Raw genomic sequence first — 23,959 nt, forward strand, 5'->3', positions numbered from 1 at the left:
TAAACCTTTACGTTTATAAAATTTCATAGATAGTCTTAGTAGAGAGTAGAAGATGTAAAAATAAAATAGAAATTGATTTTAAAAATATTTTTAAGACGTTCAGTACATATCATTTTACTTTATATGTAAACAAAGAAAAAAATAATGTACAAAAAGGTCAATTCATACAAAGTACAATGATTTTGGAGCCCGTTGTTTTGCAAGATATTATAATTTTATTTGATTTTAAATTTTGATTCCTAATTTTGTAAAAATATGCTTGATCTTGAATTACTTGCCTTATTATTTTGTTTTTGTTCTGAAATTTCTGAATACACTGGTGTGTCTTTTACAGGTAGGTGTGAGTTGAGTAAAGGTATATCCTGTCCCATGGAATATTCAGGCTTCTCTTTCTCTGCCCCAGTCCTTCTTCTAAAATCAGAAAATAAACGCAGAATTACCTACATAATGTACAAACATAGCACAGCATAAAACACAATTGCTTTACCTTCTATTGCATAAATAAGAAAAAGTCATAGATATTATCAGTCCAAACACAAATCCCCCGACAAATACGCCTGTTGTGAACCACGGAGAAAAGTCTTTTCCTACAACAAAATAAATCAATTAATTCAAGAAAAACTGGTATTCATTTAAGGATTCCCAGCCAACTGAATTTGTTTTTACCTTTTTCACTTTGCATTAAATTGAATGTAGCAGAAGTGAAACCTGTGCTTTGATCTTTGAAACTTTTTTCAGCCTTCGAAGATGTCCCCTCTGATTGATAATGATTCGATGTTTTATTTTCAGACGTTTCTACTGTATTGTTTTCTTGACATGGGCGATCTTGTAGTGAACTAGTATGTTCTTTGGCTGAACATAGTGGGTTAATGTTAGATGTACGTAGACCACCCTCTCCGGGGACATTCTGACAGTCACATCGTATTTCAAAGCATTTTCTAATACTTAGTGAAACAGCACATATCTCCAGTGGTCCTTTTTGTACAACTTTCAATTCCACAGAAGTAATATCAATTGAGAGGAAATCTCTGACCAACTGATCTTCATCTTCTATGAAAGAAAAAAAAGAAACATTTTTTTAATCTTAACTAGATAGTTAACTTCATATTTTACAACAATATTTTAAGTAATTGAATGTAAGGAAAAAATATATCATAAGAATTGAAATATTATTGTTTTTTTTATAAAGAAATTCTGAAATTTATTACATCTCTGAACCCCCCCCCCCAAAAAAAAAAAATTATTAAACATGCTTGTTGTTATAATTATGAATAATGCATAAGCTCTCACCTGTCAAACTTGTATTTTGGAGTGCCCATTTTATATTTTCGGTTATATTTCCCAAACCTCTGAAGGAAAATAATAAAATTACGAGGGGATATTTATTTTGCAGATCTTTTCATTCAGGCATCTTAATATAATATAAAAACATCAAACTTTAAAAGTGTCTTGTAAAAATGTTTAAAGCTTTGCCTTCATAAATGTTATAAAACGAATACATTATTTCAGTAAACAGATTCCCTTTTTATAGCCGTAGACATTCTTCAACATTGCTCGAGGTCAACACAAAACAAACAAATGCTTTTTGAAGTCATACTGCTTATTTTATGCTTACGCTTGTTATTTGGATTTTGCTCATTTTTCGTATTTAAACGTAAATAAGCTTCAATCTTAATGACTGTTTGAAAACTTAGAACAAAGGACTACTTCATGAGACATTACAATATACACGATATTACAAAATCATAACTCACACTTTCTTAAAATTCTTCGATTGATAAATATCAAAATCAAGCGGGTTATTGCAATTTGACGCCAAAGTCACAGAGGAGGAGGTGAAAACTAAAAAAAAAAAAAGATCAAATAATTAGGATCACAAGTATAGTTTCATACCGAGCAAACTATTCGTTTTATGGTGAAATTTATAAAGAAAGCAAAATTGATTTGCTTGTCAAAATGCATATTGACGTTTTATCAATATAGAATCAAGCTAATATGTACACAAATTATACTTTATTTATTCTTAATGGTAATAAAATTAAACATTAGTTTTTGCTTTTGAGCAAAATTTTGTGTTCAATTCTAAAAAGAAAATATCGTGATATGAATCACTAATAAGAAATATCAAATTAAAAGACTTACATATTAAAAATATAGCAATCATTATTCCCACAAGCTTTTTCTTTCAATTCAAGGAACCTACAACATGGAAGAAAGATCTTTTGCTCCTTTGAGGTTTTTTTTTTACATTTACAATATTTCTAACTCTTTTTTTATTTTCGTTAACATAATTTTAACTTTTTTATGTATGCTTTTCTAGAAATATAAACATATAACAAACATTAATCATAAATTATCATCTGAACTTTGATTCATTATAAACTACATCATTAACTTCCTCACATTTGTACATGTATGTAAAGAGAACCATTCATTCTTTTAACATTATAAACATATGTTAACACATACATGTGAATATTCAATAAGCTGCATGTGTATGCATATTTTCATCTTATATAACAATTACTTTATCTTACATAACATTAACTTAATTTTTACATTGTCAAATTTTTTCCCGGACGTCCTTTACAGTTTCTAATTTTTAATGGACAAATCTCACAGTTTTAAAAAAGTAAATTTGTCTTCCTTGTTGAAAATAAGTAAATATCTGATACTTATGCCGATCATATCTTATGTAAGTCTACCATGCTCGTAAAGATTCATTCTAAAATGTAAATAACATACCTGATTCTGCTCAAGAACGCTGAATACAAGGGTATTGTTGTATATTCAGAACGCTGTATGACATGCTCAATTCTTGCAGAAGTGTGACTAGGTTTATGATTATAGTTTTTGACCCCATCGTTTATAGCCTTCTTCCTGTTAACTACTTAGAATATTTTCCTCTGTTACATTTATCACAGATGTGAAAAGATAAATATTTGACAGATTAATAACTTCCTCTACAGTGAAATTTTGCTATTTTACATCCCAAGTATGATCATAACATGTGTTCCCCAAGTGTTACAAACACACGGACGGCCATAGCTCCAAATCAACAGAAAGTCGTTTTTTTTTCAAATCGGGATTTTGAAATAAATACTGGATCTATGAAGCTGATATTTTTGTGAACTTAATAATTTATCTATTAACGCTTTAAACTATTGTAAATGGTGAAAATACAATGCAAACCTCTAAATAGGGTATAAAACCCAAACCCCAGAAATCTGAGAGGTAGAATTGGGTGCCTTGGAAGAGTAAACATTTCTCGTGAGCTGGTCACACTAACACGAAATAAATACGCATCAGATAATCGTTATAATTTGTACTTGAATTTATTTTAAAACTTTTTTTTAATTTTCTTGTACTAATATAGTATATTCTCTTTTCTAAATCATTTACTCTCGTGCTGAATCTATATGAAGAGGATGCGTGCTGATGAATTGTCGAACACCATTTGGCTAAAAATATTTAGTGTAATAAAATTTCATTAAAATTATATTATTTTCCTCGGGATTTAAGAATTACAATATTTTTTATTGCAAAGGGAATTTCTAAACACTTAAAACAGTCATCGAGGATTGTCCTTTCAAATCTAAAATAGTCAAATTTTCTAAAATGGGAGTTTAATTAATTTGGATTATTTTTGGAAATGGGTATGTGTAAGAATTTTAGATATCGGCTGTTATTCAAAATCTTTATGCCGAAATATATTCAGATATTAATTAAAACGGTGACGTTCTCACCAAAGCACGCATTAATTTAACTATTTTGAAATACATGTACATTGACGCAGCATGTTTTTTCCTCGTTTTTTTTCTTTGGCAAGTTTGAGCCTGAATAGGAAGAAAATGAAAAAAAAATAGATGATATAACATTAGAAATTCTGATTTTGTCCTTATATTCATTGAAGTACTAATATGAAGTTGATAATTCCATTTGGCTTTCAAGTTTTGTCTAATTTCCCATTTTATATGTACATGTCATTAAAAAGACATAATCTTATATCTACGGCTCCTATGCTTTGACATTAGTGATATAACAAAGCATTGAAAAAAAATGATACAGGTGTAGCATTTTTAAGGATTTTCACATATATTTTATTTCTAATCACCATGGCAACTCCGTTCATTAAAATCATAAAGACGTTGCGCACTCTGTTGTTTCAAATTCGGTAATGTTAAAATGATATTATTTTTACACGGCATTTGAAAAATGGAACTCGTAAATTTACTTACCTTGTCATTGGTCATTTGCAAAATTATTTTGCTGTGGCCTTCAACTCGACATTTAGATATATCGACGATGTATTATCAATTAACAATGGTTATTACCATTCTTATGTCGATACGATCAAATTCAACAGGAAAATTTGCAATTTATTGGAGGGGAGATGGTAATCGAGTTTTGCGATGAAATTTAGACTCTTAATGTGGTTATACATTTGCTCGAAAATGTATATTTTGAAATAATTTTGAACACTTGAAAATGTTACAATTCCTCTCATTTATGTGCAACACTGACGGCTAAAATCTTCTGGTGATAATTCTTATAACAAACTCATTCTGAGTTTACGGGTGTTTCAAATTGAGGATTGACACCATGTTAAATAACTTTGTACAACAACGTCATGTAACAAAACTCTATGTAAAATGAAATGAATATCCTTAGAATCAACGCCCTTTTTGTCAGAATAATATGTAATTAACATTTGAGTATAAAGATAATATATTTATCTCTCGATGCTATTCTTTAATCTCTGATTTTCAAATACATGATTTAAATCGTATTTGCAGTAACATTTGTTATCATATCACAATATGCTTTTTTGTCATTATTACTTTTTCACATAAAAAATTAATACTTTTCTTCTTTGGGTTACAAATATGTCATTCGACCCCCAAAACTACATTGACTTTTGTTAAAATACTTTACAAATCAATGCCTCGATATTGTTTTACGGACGCTTGATGCTTTTACCATTCTCTTCTTCTTCATGTATGATCTTAACTACCATACAAAACATGCTGAGAGGAAAAACATATCTACAGCACTCAGCACTTTTGTGCTAGTTGAAAAGAAATACTGAAAATAATTGCTTGTAATTTTTTTGTTATATCAATGAAAAATAATTAAAAATTCCAAGAATGAAAATACAGTTTTGATCTCAAGTATTAATAGATACATGTATATTCATGAAGGTATACAACATTGTTTTATTCTGTAGTTATTTACTCTTCATAAAGAATCGGCAACAAAGCTGAGGCACATCTTTACATAATCTATTTTTCCTGGATTCCCCACAAAAAAGTATTACACTGTTTGTCTAACATTTCATCAGCCCTATTCCTGTCAATTGCTAAGAACGTTAATTATGGTTTTAGCATTTTTGTCATATCGTGCTCACTACACACACAATTTTAAGGCACAATATTCCTAGAAAAGGTTTTATACTATATGAATTTCTATTTGATTAATTGAAAACACAACCATCGCATGCCCTACATGTATGTACAGCCGCAAACTACCTTTCCTTTCCAATTATTTACATAATATATTACTCATATGCAGGCTTGGGGCGAATTACATTGTAAAGTAATACATTACATTACCATTACTTCAACAATTTGGGCATTAAATTACCATTACCATTATTCTATTTTCTTTAAGTAATGCATTACTTTTGATTTTAAAAAAATAGAAAGTTATACAAAACTTTGCGATTTTTTTATCATAAGCATGTATCCACCCCCTTCAAAACTAAACATAATAAAATAATATTTCAAATTAGATTTCAAGATTTAAAAAAAGATCTTTTACAACTATTTCATATAATTCTTTGAAATCAATTCTTATCTGATATAAGTTTGAAAACATAAATGTAAGGTAAGTGTTTTAACATAATAAAAAGTGAATTTAAATAGATACAGAAATATTTGAATAGGTTAAATTTCTCATTCAAATTTATCATCTGCAAAAACATAAAAATAAATGAATAAAAAAACCTAAACAATAATTTCCATCATCCATGTCAATTCTAATTTTTTAGAATAGGTACATAAATAATAATGTTATGTAATGCTATGTAATGCCAGCATTACTCTGGATTATATGAAGTAATGCATTACCATTACCGTTACATGTAATACAAATTTTTGAGCATTACACATTACAAGCATTACTTTGAGTTTATGTAATGCATTGCAATGCATTACCAGTACAATTTGCATTACCCCAAGCCTGCTCATACGATACAAGTATAGAGTACAACGCGAGTTATACATTAAGAAAGGCAGTCCATGAATGCATTCCAGTCTGATACTAATTGATACCGAAATGGGAAAAACAACTTCGCGGATAGCTCTCTGCATGATGCAAGTTGTTAATAGGAAGGTTTGTTTTAGTTACCGTACATTGCCTGAAATAAGGTTCTGACTAAAGAAATAGTTTATATATGGGTATAAGTTATATAACACGCATCATATCATGTTAGCAGTATATTGTTAATCAACTCTATGCAAATTTTAATGAATATCTCATTTCCTGTTTGAAATTTAAATACGTTTAAAAATTCAATCTGATTTTTAAATAATTTACCTATTCAAGCTCTATATAGCAGATACATGATGAATAATATACCGTTTTTAATTAAGTATTTGCGTCATAGGTGCAGCAATTGTTAACTACATGGTACAAAAGTTATGCGTGCCGACATGATTTAAATGAACTTCACTATATAGATAAGAAAATGGTAAGAACTGCTCTTCTACTGACTGTGAAATATCCCTTTTCCTTACTTATTGCCTCATATTGTTAGAAATGCACGCAGCACTATGTGTTCAATAAAATAGCAGAAAGAAAGTTGGGGATTTCCAGTTGCATATTTTGTTCTAGAAAAACAAGTGGAGTTATGTAGCTTACTTAGTGGCACTGGATCGTGAACGGAAGTAGATTTACGTTTACAGAAAGCGATTTGCCTCGCGCTTAGCGCTTAAAAAGGTTCTGACTTGTCTTCTACTATATGTATATTTAATCTGAAATCAACACCCTGTATTTCATACAAATATTCTAAGGCAGTTGCTGTCGGCCATTTAAATTATAAACAAACTGAGCAGTGTCTTGCTATAAAATATCTAAAGCAAAAGTTTTTACTCTATTTATTTTTTAAACTGTAGTCCCGCTAAACATAGCATTCTTAGTGTTGATAATATATTTGAAAACTAGAGGTACTGTGTGCAATGAGCTTAATAAATGATACCCCGTCTCTTATATGAATATAATGACAGTGTCAATATTTTTTGTGGGAGACCCAAAATATGTGTCAAATCAAAAAGTGATATAGGAGGTGCAAAATGGCAATATGTAATAAAGATTCTCTTAAAGTTTCATCAAATTCTATTCAATGGTATGAGAGGAGTGGCGGATAAGAGATGGATACCCCAAAGCGTAACAGACAGACGGACGTATGTACGGACGGACGGATGTACATACGGACGGACGGACATACCGATTACTATATACCCTCCCGCTTTTCAAGCGGGGGTATAATAAAAACCCTCAATCTATCATCTTAAACATTTTAAAAGTTTTTTTTTAAAAGAATCCCGGCTAATCTTTGAACATGTTCAATTTGTGACATTACTTTATTTTTACTATGAATTCCTTCAAACTTTCTTGGACTAAATATAAAAAAAACCCTGAAAGCTGTAATGTTTACGAAGATGACAAAACAAATAAAAAAAAGATCAACTTCATATATTAATTAGTGTAATACATTTTCTAAATGAGGTGTAAATCAAATTTGGATTCTCAAAAAACTTTTAAGAATTTTCAGAAAATTTAATATTGCCTTCTTTGAAAAGTCTGTGAAAATGATATACATGCTTGTATAAATTTTCTACACTTTCTCACGATAACTTAAAAAAAAACGCTATTTGACATCATTTACAACTGCTTCCTTTTAATAAAGTTACCGGGATCACAGGTGTTTGAAAATCGAGTCTTTATTAGAGCTCATTGTTTACAGCGCTAGCTAAGTATTTGATTTACTCTGAAACTGAAAAAATAAATGTTCAAGGATATCAGTTGTGTTCGATGTTTTAGTACGAGGAAGTTACTTTGTAAAAAAATTTAAAATGCCTCCTTGAAATATCTTTTTCCTTAAATAACCGTGTTCCGAGTTATACCGGAACGCAGTTATTATTCCGTGTTTAATCAAGCCACATCAAAAATTATTCCTCGACGTTACTTCCAGTAATATTTATTACATTATTTTTAATGAGTAATTTGATCTTATTTCATAAAGTCAGTTGCTGTCGTGTAAATTTCCTTAACATAGCAAACAGAGTATTGTCATGAGTCTAGACGTCAATGTTTTACCTTTTCTGGAGTTATATTGAACACGATTTAGGAATCTCAACAATTCACTTAATAAAGCTTAAAAAATTCTTATAGCCAGTACATGTGAAAGATGCTTGGTAAAATTAAAATACATAAAAATATGTCTTGAAAAATATTTTTTCGAATTTATTGATATATATCGGGATCTACATGTACTTAATGCGGGATATTAAGCCCTAGCGCCTTTTCCTGTTGAATAAGACAAATCATTAACGTCAGCATGAACATTCTACCCAAATGTTGAGGAAAATAATTTATCCGGTCAGAATGCATGTTTTTATTTTTAAAAACGACAGAAATTCAAATATTAATCACAACAAAATTATATCTGCTTTTCACTCATTTCAGTTTTATCACAAAGAGTACTTTATGAATATTTTTATCTTTTTTAGATGTACAGTCTAAGAATGAGAAGAAAAAATAGTGTTAACTCATAAATATGAAGCAGTTAAATATGTAGTGATCATTTCAAAATTTCCATTTTCACACAAATATTAAGTATTTCAGTCCTGCACAGTCAGGATGTTTTCACTTGCCCTGTAAGGGTTTTTTTGTCATGAGAAATAAGTATACAATGTTTGCACCCAAACGAATAGAAATTCACGGTTATTCTGCTAAAAGTTTCTCCTGTGGATAAAATGAAATTGTGAAAAGATACAGAAAATAAGCTTGTTTATTGCCTGATTGATTGATTGTATATTGTTTAACGTCCCTCACGAGAATTTTTCACTCATATTGAGACGTCACCGTATGCCGGTGAAGGGCTTCAAATTTTGACCTTTACTCGGCACTCAGGGCCATTGAGCAGTGAGGGATCTTTATCATGCCAACGCCTGCAGCTGACACGGGGCCTCGGTTTTTAAGGTCTCATCCGAAGGACCTGCAACTTTCACTTCAAAGTGCCGAGCGCATGGCGAAGGAACAGTTGCTACCCATTTTAACGACTAGGTCAGTCGCGGCCGAGATACGAACTCACGACCTCCCGATCACGGAGCGGGCGCTCTACCGACTGAGCTACCGTGAACGGTAGCTTGTTTATAAAGTAAAAAGAAAAAAAAACGCTAAAAATGCAAACCCTTAATCAAACTGCTATTCTTGGGAGAATGTTTTTCAGGAATTTGTTTAACAATATCCTGGTCGCTACTTACAATGCATGTATTGGTATATACGGGTTGATTTGTCTGAGTTGTGCTTAAAACATAGTTTGGTGGTTCCTCCTAACTATATTCAAGGTTTCACGTCCTATTATTTATTTCTTTTGGTTCATTGATTGAATATTGTTTAACGCCGAGTCGGCAATTTTTCAGCCATGTTTCGGCGGAAATTTCTTTTGGTAAATATAAAAAGAAATTTCCACCGAAACATGGCTGAAAAATTGCCGACTCGGCGTTAAACAATATTCAATCAATCAACCAAAAGAAATAAATAATAGGACGTGAAACCTTGAATATAGTGAGGAGGAACCACCAAACTATGTTTTAAGCACAACTCAGACAAATCAACACGTATATACCAATACATGTATTGTAAGCAGACTTCACGATTTTCTGTGGAATTCTCGATCAAGATCGTGTAATGATTAACATTTTCGGCATGAAGACCAACTAGATTTGCACCATATACATGTGTCTACATCCTTGTTCTTAGAAGTGTGTTCAGCATACTTACATCGATATTACTATAATTGTTAGGAATTTCAGAATATTCAGTAATTTCCTTGAAAGTGATTTCTTCATCATTTGTTCTTTCCCGATTACTAGTATATACCATATTCCGTACCGATAGCATTTTTGGTAGTTTAGATTTGCAAGCCAAAACAATACATTGTATCAATTCATGTAAGAAATAAAAATGTATATGCATTTTTTGGTAGAAATTTCTTTTTATGTTCAATTGTCATGTGATGGCACAAACAGAGCAAGCATTTAATGCTTACACAAGGAGATCATTTTTATAAAGCTTCATATAATAATGTAATTGTTGCGCATAATGATTTATTAATAAGTTCCGTCATACAAAAACCAATGTTAAAGTCTATATTTTATTCCACACAAAAATAATAGCATCCTTACTTTTGAAATAGGCTACAGTAACACTTATTCCAAAGAAAATTCCAAACAGTGCTCCGCCGAAGAAAAATTCAGATAATCAAACAACGGCCCTTTTCATTCGTTTATTTTCGTCTTCAACTATAATGCGCTTTTAGGACGTGCTAAAAACCGGTGTCACAACAGCCGTCGTGCTTTGTTCAGTCAGTAAAAAGAAGATTTTCAAGTTTTTATCTATAAATAAAATCAATATAAACAATACAACATATTTATACAAAAATGTATCTACAATAAATACCATTTTAAGTTTCTAGATTTTCTATATGTCATCCAGTTTACCACTCGACCAGGTCCTGACACGCCCCGTTTAATGACGGACTCCCCCCAACTGGCTAACAGAGGGTTTCAGGTCCAGGTAACGCTGGTGACACGTGTCCACAGAAAATGGCTGGAATATAGCTGGAATATGTCTGGAATCTTTTAATTAAATAATATTTTAAGTCGCAAGTTACGTATACTGAAAAAATCAAGTCAACATTGACTACAATTGCACTTTTGGCACACCATATAAAACCTACCGATAATTCTAGCCGAGCACTATTATAAGACAATGTTAAGAATACACAATTTCTTAACAAAAGTGGTTTTTACAATTAAACCCACAACACCAACTTTAAAAGCGGCAAAACAAAATATCTTAAGGCCAGTATACACGATGAGATTTGTAGCATAATACAAGTATTATAATACTTTTGTTCTCCTTTAAAACACATTCATTCCTAATACCAAATCAGTAATAATAAATAACACAACACATTAAATGGACTAGCAACGACTCACGCAGCAGCTTTAATGTAATAATAATACATATATTATTAAGATACAAAATGTAAAAATCAAAACAATTTGGATTCCTTCAAATTGAAAACGTTTTTACAGCTCTACGTGTCGTCCTAAACTGGCTTTAACTCACTACTAGAGTTTTCCCGCGTTTCGGAGAATAGCGGGAAAACGTTGTATGATAGCAACGTGTTTGAATAGCTATGCGTAGTAATACAAGGCGGGCCATAGGAAGGCCAGTATAAAGGGTCAGTGGAGTAAAGTTAATGTCATTCTAAGCCAGTCTTTCTCAGTGCACGGAGCACTATTTTTCTCGGGCAGCATGGCGAACGACGAGCTACTACAACGAGTTTCGGAGATAATGGACTCCAAATTATCATCTTTCGAGCAGAAAATAACGAAACAGCAAAGACAACAGCATGAGCAACAGCTTTCTAAACTTCAAGCAGCAAACGACAAGGCTTTTGTCTTTAAACGAAAGGGAAACGAGGCTCAGTACAAATTTAACAACAGCATTAGAGACAAGCTGGTAGAGGCCAACACGGGTCTGAGCGAAGGGGAGCCAGAAGTAGCCTTTAATTGCATTTCCTCAGGTATAGAGCTTATTCATCAGCGACAAAAATTAATTAAATTAGCAGACTCATCCAAGACGGGATGGCGCACCGTTCAAGAATACACGCAGCACGAATTAGCGTCTGACGAGGAGGATGAAAAACGAATTTTGAAGGCAGAAATAAGGGCCGAAAAGAAGTTAAAAGAGGAGCGGATCCAAAAGGCGAGAGCGGCCAGACGCATCAACCCATACCCGGAGAAGTCCAACAGCACACAAAATCAGACCAAGTCATACGAGGGCAGCAAAAAGTCGGGGACATGCTTTAAATGCGGTTTCGCCGGTCATTGGGCAAAGGAATGCACCAGCAACAGCAAAGAGACAAGCTCTAAGTTAAGTAATTTAGATAGTATTGCTCAAAATATATGCAGTAATCAAGAAAGTGTATTATCTAAGATTAGTGTTTTAGATGGAAAAACGAATGTACGCCGTTTTGTGGCCACTGTAGATGAAAATGTCAGTCCAGTTGGACGTTTGAGAAGTCATTTGACAAAATGGGTAGAAATAAAGACCGATAAGTACATTTTAGATGTAATAGTAAACGGATACAAGATTCCATTTAAAACTATTCCAGAGAGTGTTTGTTTGGACAATAACAAATCTGCTAGGGATAATGTCAAAATTGTTTATTCCGAGATTCAAAAGCTCATTGACAAAGGTTGCGTAACACAGGTAAGGAATGTTCCTTTTGTTGTTAATCCTTTGACTCTTGCTTTCAACAAAGCAGGTAAACCTCGCTTAGTGTTAGACTGTAGGCATATCAATGCTTGTATTCACGATTTTTCGTTCAGAATGGAAGATGTTAAAGTTGCAAGAGAAATTTTTCAAAAAGGGGATTTTTTATTTAGCTTCGATTTAAAATCAGCGTATCATCACATTGAAATTTTTGAACAGCATAGACAATATCTAGGTTTTCAATGGGAAATCAATGGTGCTATCAAATATTTTATTTTCAATGTATTACCATTTGGCATTTCTTCAGCAGCTCTTATTTTTACAAAACTTATGAGAAAAGTAGTTCAGAATTGGAGATCCCTGAGTTTTCAGGTTGTCATGTATTTGGACGATGGATTAGCTGGATGTAGTAATTTTGATGACGCATTTCTACTTAGCGATATTATCAAAAGAGACTTAACAGAGTGGGGATTTATTATTGCAGATTCAAAAAGTGTCTGGTACCCACAGCAAAATATAGTATGGTTAGGTTTTAAATGGGATACGGTTAACGGTGTCTTAAAAGTAACCTCAGAGAGAATTAATAAGCTTCTCAAGTGTATCGAGGAAATTTTATTTAAGACTCAATCTGGGTACGTATGCTTTCTGGTGAAATCAATAGCTAGTATTGTGGGTCAGATCATATCTATGGAAGCCGCTATAGGACATGCAGTTCGTTTCAACACTAGATATTTATATCAAGACATATTGACAAGATACAGTTGGAATTCAAGTATTAAACTAAGTGATCAATCGTTAGGAGAACTGACATTTTGGAGAGACAATGCAGTGTCAATTAATGGTAAGGAAATTAAGACTTGCAGTGAATCTTCAGATTTAAAGGTTTTTAGCGACGCTTCTGATTCAGGTTTTGGGGCTTATGTAGAAAATTCAGAGATTACAGAGGTACTAGGTCTCTGGACAGGAGAGGAATCCTTGAAAAGTTCTACGTGGAGAGAACTAGAAGCAATTAACAGGTGTTTGAATACTATAGGAGAAAGTATTCAGGGCAAAAACGTAGCATGGTATACTGACAGCAAAAGTGCTTGTAGAATTTTGGAAGTCGGTAGTAGAAAGTCTCATTTGCATGATATTGCTGTTAAAATAAATGAAAAAATTCTGAATTCACAAATAGTGTTTGATATAAATTGGGTGCCAAGAGGCAATAACATTCAAGCAGACTTGCTTAGTAGATGTTTTGATAGTGATGACTGGGGAATAAAAAATAGTGTTTTTCAAACTATTGACAGTTGTTGGGGCATACACTCATGCGATAGGTTTGCAACAGACTATAATACTAAATGCATTAAATTTAATTCAAGGTGGTGGTGCCCAGATACCAGTGGGATAGACGCTTTTAAGCATTTCTGGGGTAATGACAATAATTGGTTGGTTCCGCCTCCTAGGTTGGTTTGTAAGACAATAAACAAACTTAAACAAGACAAAGGAAAGGGTACTCTTATCATTCCTCAATGGAAATCTTCCCCATTTTGGCCTTTATTACGCAAAGGGGATGATTGGGATTATTTTATTAAGGGAGTGAAGAAGGTCAATTCTTTGATAACTGAAAGAGATAGAGGGGCAAATGGTATATTTGGAGGTCACAAAGTATTTGACATGGTTGCATTACGAATCGAATTTTAGATACATGTTAATAATATACAATTTGTCATTTATTTATTTTTCAGAGCTAAATGTTCAAAAGAGTGTGCAGGACAGTTTGATTTCATCAGGTGTGGACCTTTCATCTCCAGATAATGCAGTGTTAGCAACAAAAATGTGTGAATATATCATGAAATCTAGAAGTGTGAACACCAGCAAGAAATATATTTCATCATTCAGCAGATGGTCAAAATTCATCGCAAACAAAGGAAAATCAGCTATACCGGCCAATCCATTTCACATTTCCCTGTATCTCACTCACTTACTGCACATCGGTTGTTCTTTCCACGTCATTTCCAGTGCTGTATATGCTATCAAGTGGGCTCATTCTATTTTAGGCCATAAGGATCCAACAGAACACTCCTTCATTAAAAATTTATTAGAGGCTTGCAAGCGTAATAACAAACCTAAAGTTATAAAAAAGGAAATCGTCACAGCCAGTGATTTAATTTTATTGTGTGATATTTATGTCGACAGCACAAATTTGTTAGAAGTGCGTGATCTGTGTATGATTCTTCTTTCTTTTGCTGGATTTTTACGTTTCGAGGAGCTTAGTTCTCTCCGTTGTACAGATTTAACTTTCATGGACGGATATGTGAAAATTTCCATCAACAAAAGCAAAACCGATCAATATAGACAAGGAAACGAAATTTTAATATCTGCTGGTGTTACCTCGGCTTGTCCAGTTAAAATGTTAAATCGTTATATATCTTTAGGAAGTATAGACATTTCTTCTGGTCACTTTTTGTTCAAGTCCGTGTTTAAATCTAAAGACGGTTTAAAGTTAATATACAAAGACAAAAAACTTAGTTATACCTGCAGGGCCAGGGAGTGCATTTTGTCAAAACTTAAATCCGTTATGGGAAACATCAATATTGGTCTTCATTCTCTGCGTTCAGGAGGTGCGACGGCTGCAGCAAATTCCAAAGTAAACGAGCGATGTTGGAAGAAACATGGTAGATGGGCATCAGATTCGTCCAAAGATGGATACGTGAAAGACAGCCTAGAAAGTAGACTTTCTGTTTCGAAAAATTTAGGATTATGACTTGAAATTTTTTCTTTGGTAAATGAAATATGTTTGTAAAAAAAAAAAAAAAAAGTTTTATATCATATATTTCATAATAACTTGCATTTTTGTTGAGTTTTTTCATAGCGTTTACAACTTTTGCTTACTTTTGAACATTTTATTCTAAGCTTGTCTGGCTCACACCTATGTTGTGTTGCGTTAATATATAGAAGGGGGGTGGATAGTATTCTTAAAGTGTATATTATACTAGAGTTTTCCCGCGTTTCGGAGAATAGCGGGAAAACGTTGTATGATAGCAACGTGTTTGAATAGCTATGCGTAGTAATACAAGGCGGGCCATAGGAAGGCCAGTATAAAGGGTCAGTGGAGTAAAGTTAATGTCATTCTAAGCCAGTCTTTCTCAGTGCACGGAGCACTATTATTTTTTTTTTTTTCTTATTTTGTTTTGACAAGATTGTTTAAATTCAAATATATATTTGTATTTTTCTTTTCGTTTTTTATATGAATAAGTCCGATATTCACCCCTAGACATTACTTAACACTTGCGTTCGGACACAGGTTTCCATAGTTTTTTCATATATTTTATCTATGGTTTTTCCTGGGCGGTTTTTAATGTCGATTATGGGGATATTTTGCATAATTGTTTATGTCATGGTTTATTTAAATAACAAGGATTTGTCAATCTGTCTTGCTACATAAGAATGTTAATAAAATTATTAAAAGCCGGCTGCCTGCAAAGCTTGTCTGGCTCACACCTATGTTGTGTTGCGTTAATATATAGAAGGGGGGTGGATAGTATTCTTAAAGTGTATATTATACTCTATTGAAACCAGTTCTATTGAACCGCATGACTGAACATACCTGAACAGGTATTCGAATTGAAAACTTTAATTATCCGGAATAATCCATTCATTATTATAACCTAGTAGAAATTGATTTCTGTCTAATTCGTTCCTCAAACGAAAGAAATCACATTATTATAATACTTTCTTGTACTCACGCTAATACGTATCTTATAAGATTGTAAATAAACTACGTATTCCAATGTGTTTTCCCGCCATAATTATCTCTCTGTCAAAATAATAAATATGGTGGATGAGGCTCTGATAGCAGTGTCTATCATCGTACTTTGCAATGCTTGATATATATTCTACAAGTCCTATTCCCCTTCCCATAAAACGACAAGTTTGTCGATGTAATTTACTTGTAAAGTCGGCCATCATTATTTACCATGTGCTTTTACTAATGATAAAAAATTACATTTCACATTGTTTCATTGGTTGAAAGTAAAAGGTAAGTTAAGACTTGTATTAAGAAATAGAGCATTGTTCTATTCATTATACAGTTTAATAAGATTCGAAAAATCTTATGATACACTGTATTAAGAGTGTATACACGATAAGATTTTGTATTATAATACAAATCTTACCGTGTACACCGGCCTTTACGTGCGTAACTTAGTATATTGCTCAAAAAAAGGAAGAATACACGCATGAGTAACTCTATCCAACAAAAACTGTATACGTAAACGATGACAAAAACATCTTGTATCGTTGTACATCAAGCATGAAGAAACGATGAAAACGTGGACCACGGCTACTTGGTCAGCCATGCAGCGATTTAAATACCCTCTTTACAATAGGCCGTGACTGACCAATGCCTGCAAATCTTAACCAAAGGTTCGATAACTATAACAATATAAAGAGGTCCAATAAAGAGTAAATAAAATAAAAACCATAAAATAATATAAAAACAATTATGATTAGATATTGATTGTGAAAATCGAATTGATGCTAATCAACTGTATTTATACTTGTTAGCAGCAAGAAAAGGTAAGAAAATGAAAGCAAGATGAACGTACCTGTATGGTGTCTATATCTCGCTTACCTTTAGAAACCATGTATATCAATTAACAATCCCTAACTCTTGTGCTGATCCGCTTTGTTTTCATTTTGATTTTGGTGGCAAAAGAGACACAATTTGGACAGTGAAATGTGTACCTGTACACTATGACGGCTATTGTCTACCATCTTGGATATTCAGAACCAAATGATGGGATGTACCTAGCCTGTGGAATGCAACGCTCTTTTATGATTTCTACTCCTGCGCTTTATCTAAGAAACTAACAACAAAACGCGGTATAATTCATTTTAGTCGATGTTCCATTCAAGATGTTTGGTCTGATCACCCCCTCAATCGCCGCCCTAGACGCTTAAGTCTAACGATAACATCTCGAAAGGAATCAAGAGCCAGAGCAGTAATCGCCAAAATACCCTTGCATTCCTGATGCTTACAACGCTCACGAAGGTCACTGGTTGTTGTATACGGTGGTTTATGAATAAAACTGCCGACCCTGAGGTTAGAAACATTCAAATAATCACGATGGCCTCTTTTTCGTTTTACATCCGAGACTATGATTTGAGTTTGAAAGACAACCGAGGATTTACGATTGGAAGATATCTGGCATACATCAAAGGGAGATTTCTTTTAGCAAATAAGTGAAATTTAGGTCTAGATTACTTAAACAGTTTGCATTTGTCAGGTATTTCATTTTGCATGCATGTAATTGTCACTCAACTTGAAGATAGGATTTAGGAAGATTAATTTTGAAAAAAAAAAATTCTACATGTACTTTTAAATTCACTGGACACGGGTACCCAAACTCATAACTTCAAATGTACATTTCTTTTCAATTTGACATCAAAAGTCGAAATGTTTGGTGAGATGATCTAATTCAGTCTTCATTTTATTTTAAAAAGAACAGCAACTAATTCGGTTTCATGCGACTTATCACATATCATCGAAATTGCATAATTCTCACGTTAACCTGCACTTAACAATTCCCACCGAAAAGAAAATTATTTATTCTTACCTTTTCCACTTTGCATTAAATTGAATTTAATTGAATTGGTACCTGTGTATTGATCTATGAAACCTATTCCAGCCTTTGAAGATGTCCATTCTGACTGATGATGATTCGATGTTTTATTTTTAGACGTTTCTACTGTCTTATTTTCATGACATGGGTGATCTTGTAGTGAACTAATATGCGTTTTGGCTGTACATAGTAGGTTAATGTTAGATGTACGTAGACCACCACCCTCTCCGGGGACATTCTGACAGTCACATCGTATTTCTAAACATTTTCTAGTACGTAGCGAAACAGCACATACCTTCAGTGGTCCGTTTCTTGCAACTTTGAATTCAACAAAAGTATCATCATCTGAGAAGAAATCATTGATCATCGGATTTTCAATTTCTATGAAGGAAAAAAAATCGAAAACATTTTCAACTTAACCCGATGGTGAACTTAATATTTTACAACAATATTTTTAGTAATTGATTGTAATGATAATTATATGATAACGTTTCAAAAATTACATTAAATGTTGTGATAAAGAAATTATGCAATTGATAACATCTCGAACAAACCAAAATAAATATTGTCATTAAACATGATGGTTATTATGATGGAAAAAAAATGTATCAGTTCTCACTTGTCAAATTTGTATTTTGGACTGCCCGTTTTATATTTTCGGTTATATTTTCCAAATCTCTGTGAGAAAATAATAAATTTACTATATATATTAAAGTCATTACGCAACATCTGCTGTCAAATTTTGAGAATATCCGCTCCTGGGATGAAATGTCAACTCTGTATATGCATCCAGAGTACTTGTCTTTTAATGTCAAAATAGATTCAGGGAGAAAAGGGATACACGGTTAATGCCGATTTGCAGTCAAGGTGTGAAAAATCAATCACGTCAAAAATGATGCTGATCATGTGTTGTAGATATTGAACTCCCAAAAGCAAAATATGACGTCACAATCAAGCGAGGATCTCTCCAAATGTAATAATCCATTTGTAATATTATATTCATTAAAGGTCACTGTTCATGGCATTGTAAAATCAAATAAATAAGGCGGGTTTAAGCCCTTATTCAGCTCCAGGGAATCTCATCAAAAAGTGTATGAGGTAGAAGAAGCGGACATTTAAAAAGATAATGACGTTATTGGACGTCACGAAAATAAACGACGACAGCGCAGGGTGATCATATAATGTCGTTTTCATTTTATAATAATTTGGCAAATGATGAACATATCAGGCTTAAATTTTCAACATTTCTTTATTTTTTGTTGTTTTTTTGTTCCATATAAATTTTGAAAGCAAAGACTACATAGTACTAATTTTATAGCCTCAGTCCACGAACATTTTGATAACCCCTTGTATATAATCATTGCGGAATTTTATTAAGCTTTCACTCGCTGATTCTTTCACCTCACTTGAAGGGAAATTTATTTTTGCAGATCTATATGATAAAAAAAGCAAACTTTAAAGGAGTCTTGTGAAAATGTTAAAAGCTTTGCCTTCATTAAAGTCGCTCAATCCGAAACAGGCACATATTATCTTACGCAATAAAAGTTCGTCATTACATAGAAAATATATCGAAATAAATTATGAGATTGATTTAATAGCTTATTGCAACAATCCTTACAAGGAAAAACTTGATCAGAAACCTTATTGACAAACAGAAGTTCCTGACAGGAAGTTAAGATCTGTTGTGAAGTCACCTTTGAAAAAAAAATAAATTTATCGGTTTTATCTTATTATGAAGTAAATTCAAACCCGAGTATTTTTTCCCAATGCAATAGAAGCCATAATATATCTTTTAGAAATTAAGGAATTAATTGAATGTAATCCATAGTAATTTTTATATTAATAATAAAGGAAAATCAGATACCGGTATTTATTTTAAAGGAAGTTTAGTAACGCAGGCTAATATATAGTCCGTGTACAGGTATAAGTACTTTTTGTGAAAAAAAAAATGCTCGGGTTTGTTCTTCATAAGATATACATTATTTTAAGCGATAAATTTAATTTTAGAAGGTGATTTCACGCGATATCAACTTAAGATTATTTATTGTGTGACCTAACAAAAAATATTTTTTTAACTTTTGAATTTTGATATCTTTTAAAAGAAAAAGATGTTGGGGATATAATTTGACAAAAGTTGAAACAATTTATGGACAATTATTTTTCAAGAAGAAAAACGAATATATTTTTTCGCAATTAGAATCTGACCAAGCGGCTTCAATGTTATAAAACGAATTCCTTATTTCAGTAAACACACACTCTTTTCTTTAGCCGTACACATCAGCATTTGTTAATCCTAGAATATATTTAAGGATCTTATAAATGTTTATATTTTAGAAGAAAGAAAATGATTCATAATTCATATGATTCGTAATTCATACGAAGACATTCGTGCCCACCTCTTTAACGGTTGTGTCAAATTTCAGTAGATATTTATACTTCAAAGACAAAAACATTTGAGGTTAACACAAAACAAACAAGTAATTCAGAGAATTTGTGTCCCCCGCTTAAGGAAAAAGTAAAACATGCACAGTTTGGGGGGAGGGGGGGGGAGAGTCGAATCCCCCTCTCTGAATTTGTAGAATTATTGAATGTATACATGCATGTATACTGAAGCAAATAAAATATACCATTATGGCTATAAAGATTTAATTGCTTATTCTTTATTATGTGTACAGAAGATTCTTTTTATTTTGAATATTTATCACACTGTAATGATGATTTTATGAGTTTGTACAAGCCAGACCTCGTAAATTTTTCATTTCGCGTGCTGAATACTATTATTTTGTAAAAAAAAAAAAAAAAAAAAAAAAAATGGGTATTTCTAAAAAAAAAAAAGTGGTCCACCCGGGACTTGAACTCGGGACCTCTCACATGGGAAGCGACATACCACTAAACCACGGAATCGCTTTACATGGAGTCAAGTATATGCAGAAGTGAAGTCACAGACATGTATATATTCATGTTCGGTATTGTCAAAATTTCACACAATCCATGGTGTTTGCATCTTCGCTAGCCAAGGGTTTCTGATATGTTACTCTCCTCATGAACCCTTGGCATACGGTGAAGTCAAAAGACGGGATTGTTTTCGTCACGTGATCTCGAAGGTACGCACAGATTGCGTCATCGACAGAAATAAAGACGCGTGTTTAAAAAAAATCAAATCAAAGTTTTTTTCAAGAATAATTAAGAAGCAATAACTAAGTTATGCTTATTTATTATTTATAGTACAAATCTGAACTTCAATATAGATCTAGAAGATATTGGATGACACCATAACTATTCATAGCTATTCATAGAATTGCATGTTATCTAACGGATCCTTGTTTACTTGCGTTTTTCATTCCCGAGATTAAAGAGTCAAGAAGTATCCCGAACGCAAATATCGTCATTTACAAGAAACAATTGCTGATTTGTCGACCGGATGTACCGAATCCCAATCAGAACTCGAGAAAAAAAACCCAACTTCTATGAACACCGTATGCCAAGGGTTCATGAGGAGAGTAACGTATCAGAAACCCTTGGCTAGCGAAGATGTGGTGTTTGACTATTTAGCCTTTATTAAACAGTTCTAGTAGATGTAATAGGAACATAAAGTCCGCCGAGAACCTGTTTTATACGCAATAACTCTCCTCATGCCCCTATGCTCAAAATAGCGACATATAATACTATAAAAACTAATAAAACAAACGGGACAGGGCACTTTGAGAGGGGTGAGAGAGGTCCTAGGGAGTTTTGGTATAAAATTACATTGCATAAGCTCAAAATCTTCTTGAAATATCGCCCGGAAAGGATAGTGTTACACACAGACAGAATGTATAAATTTACGACCTTGAACTTTGACCTTTTGACCTCAAAATCAACAGGGGTCTTTACTAGGCCATAGGGAGTTGTTATGTAAAATTTCATTGCATTAGCTCAAATGGTTCTCGAGATATTGTGTGGAAACGACAGTGTTTTAACAGACATAATTTGCTTATTTATGACCTTGACATTTGACCTTTTGACCTCAAAATCAAGAGGGTTCTTTAGTCCATAAGGAGTTGCTTTGCTAAATTTCATTGCAAAAGCTCAAAGGATTCTCGAGATATCGTGTGGAAACGAAAGCGTTACAGACAGACAGAAAGACGGACGGACGGACAAACCCAAATTAATATCCCCCACTTTTCAAGCGGGGGACAACAAAAGCGTTTAAAGCTATGCAACTTATTTTATGCTTACAATTGCTTTTTGAAATTTGCTATTTTTTCGTATTTAAAAATAAATAAGCTCAAGTGTGAATGACTTTCTGAAAACCTAGATAATATCTAATGAGACATTACAATATACATGATAATAGGAAATCATAACTTACACATTCTTATTCGGGCCATAGATAAAATCAAGCGGGTTATAGCAATTGAACGCCAAACCCACAGAGGAGGAGGTGAAAACTGAAGTACAAAATATTAATAAAATCAAATAAGGATAACAAGAATAGTTTCATTCTGAACCAGTTATTCGTTTCATGGTGAAATTTATATAGATTTATATAGAAAGCAAGATTGATTTGCAAATCAAAATGAATATCGAAGTTTTATCAATATAGAATCAAGTTAATATGATACTTGATTTATTCCTCATGGTAATAAAATTAATCACTGTTTTTTGCTTTTGAGCAATATTTTGTGTAAAATTCTAAAAAAAAAAAAGATATCGTAATATCAATCATTAATAAAAATATCAAATCAAAAGACTTACATATTAAGGATATAGCAATCATTATTCCCACAAGCAGCTTTTTCATTCCATTCAAGGAATCCTACAACATGGAAGTAGGGTCTTTTGCTTCTTTTGAGGTTTTTTTTTACATTTACAATGCTTCTTACTCTTTTATTATCTTCATTAACATAATTTTGACTGTCATATTGGAGTTTCTAGAAATACAAACAATATATTAAACATTAATCATAAAATATTATCTGAACTTTGTTACTTTATAAAGTACATCATCAACTTCCTCAAATTCGTACATGCAAATATGCGAAGAGACTCATCTATTCTTTTCAGTCCATTCTTTTCACGTGATAAACATATGATAAAACATAAAAGTGAACAGTCAATACGTGGTGCATGTACAGAGTAGAGTATCCAGAGATTTCTTTTCAATATTTCTTTATTACTTGATTATTATATGAGAAGTGCGGATCATAGAACTTTATAAACTCATCTAAAAAATGTCTATAGAACAATTATCTTTCATGAAATCATTTTTTTAGATTGGTAAATTTTTCCAGGACCTTCTTTAAAGCTAAAAAATTTAATGCATACATCCCACAGTTTAACAATTTTAACAAAGTAAATTTGTCTTCCTTGTTGAAAATCAGTAAATATCTGATACCTATGCCATCATATTTTATGCAAGTCTACCATGCTCGTAAAAATTCATTCTAAAATGTAAATAACATGCCTGATTCTGTTCATAAACGCCGGATAGAAAGGTATGTTGTTTATTCAGAACGCTGTATAACATGCTCAATTCTTTTAGAAGTGTGACTATGATTACAGTTTTTGACCCCAACGTTAATTGCCGTCTTCTTTTTACAGACTTAAAATACTTCCCCCTTTTACATTTATCACAGATGTTCATCTGACCGATTAGCTCCCACAAGAGTATAAATTTAAAATAGTCATTTTTCTAAGATCAAAGTTTAAATCGGATTGTTCTTCGAAATGGAAATATGTAAGAATTTCAGATCTATCTGTGGAGTTCAAAATCTTCATACTGAAATATTTTCAGATAT

At 32.5% G+C, this 23,959-nt stretch overlaps 1 protein-coding gene across 1 annotated transcript; it reads right to left on the minus strand.

Annotated features, from left to right (window-relative positions):
* Positions 1 to 239: 239 nt before the first annotated feature.
* On the minus strand, positions 240 to 23,701 carry LOC134269877 (uncharacterized). The gene is made up of 7 exons (XM_062752065.1): positions 23,626 to 23,701; positions 22,917 to 22,977; positions 1,755 to 1,842; positions 1,291 to 1,349; positions 667 to 1,050; positions 488 to 587; positions 240 to 411 (listed from the first exon to the last, which is right to left on the minus strand). The coding sequence occupies exons 1-7, from the start codon at positions 23,686 to 23,688 to the stop codon at positions 240 to 242; spliced, it is 927 nt and encodes a 308-aa protein (XP_062608049.1). The 5' UTR covers positions 23,689 to 23,701.
* Between the last annotated feature and the right edge of the window lie 258 nt (positions 23,702 to 23,959).

Source organism: Saccostrea cucullata, unplaced genomic scaffold, assembly GCF_032062105.1.
Source record: "Saccostrea cucullata isolate Sc308-1 unplaced genomic scaffold, CSIRO_AGI_Scuc_v1 ctg6368, whole genome shotgun sequence".
NCBI lineage: Eukaryota > Metazoa > Mollusca > Bivalvia > Ostreida > Ostreidae > Saccostrea > Saccostrea cuccullata.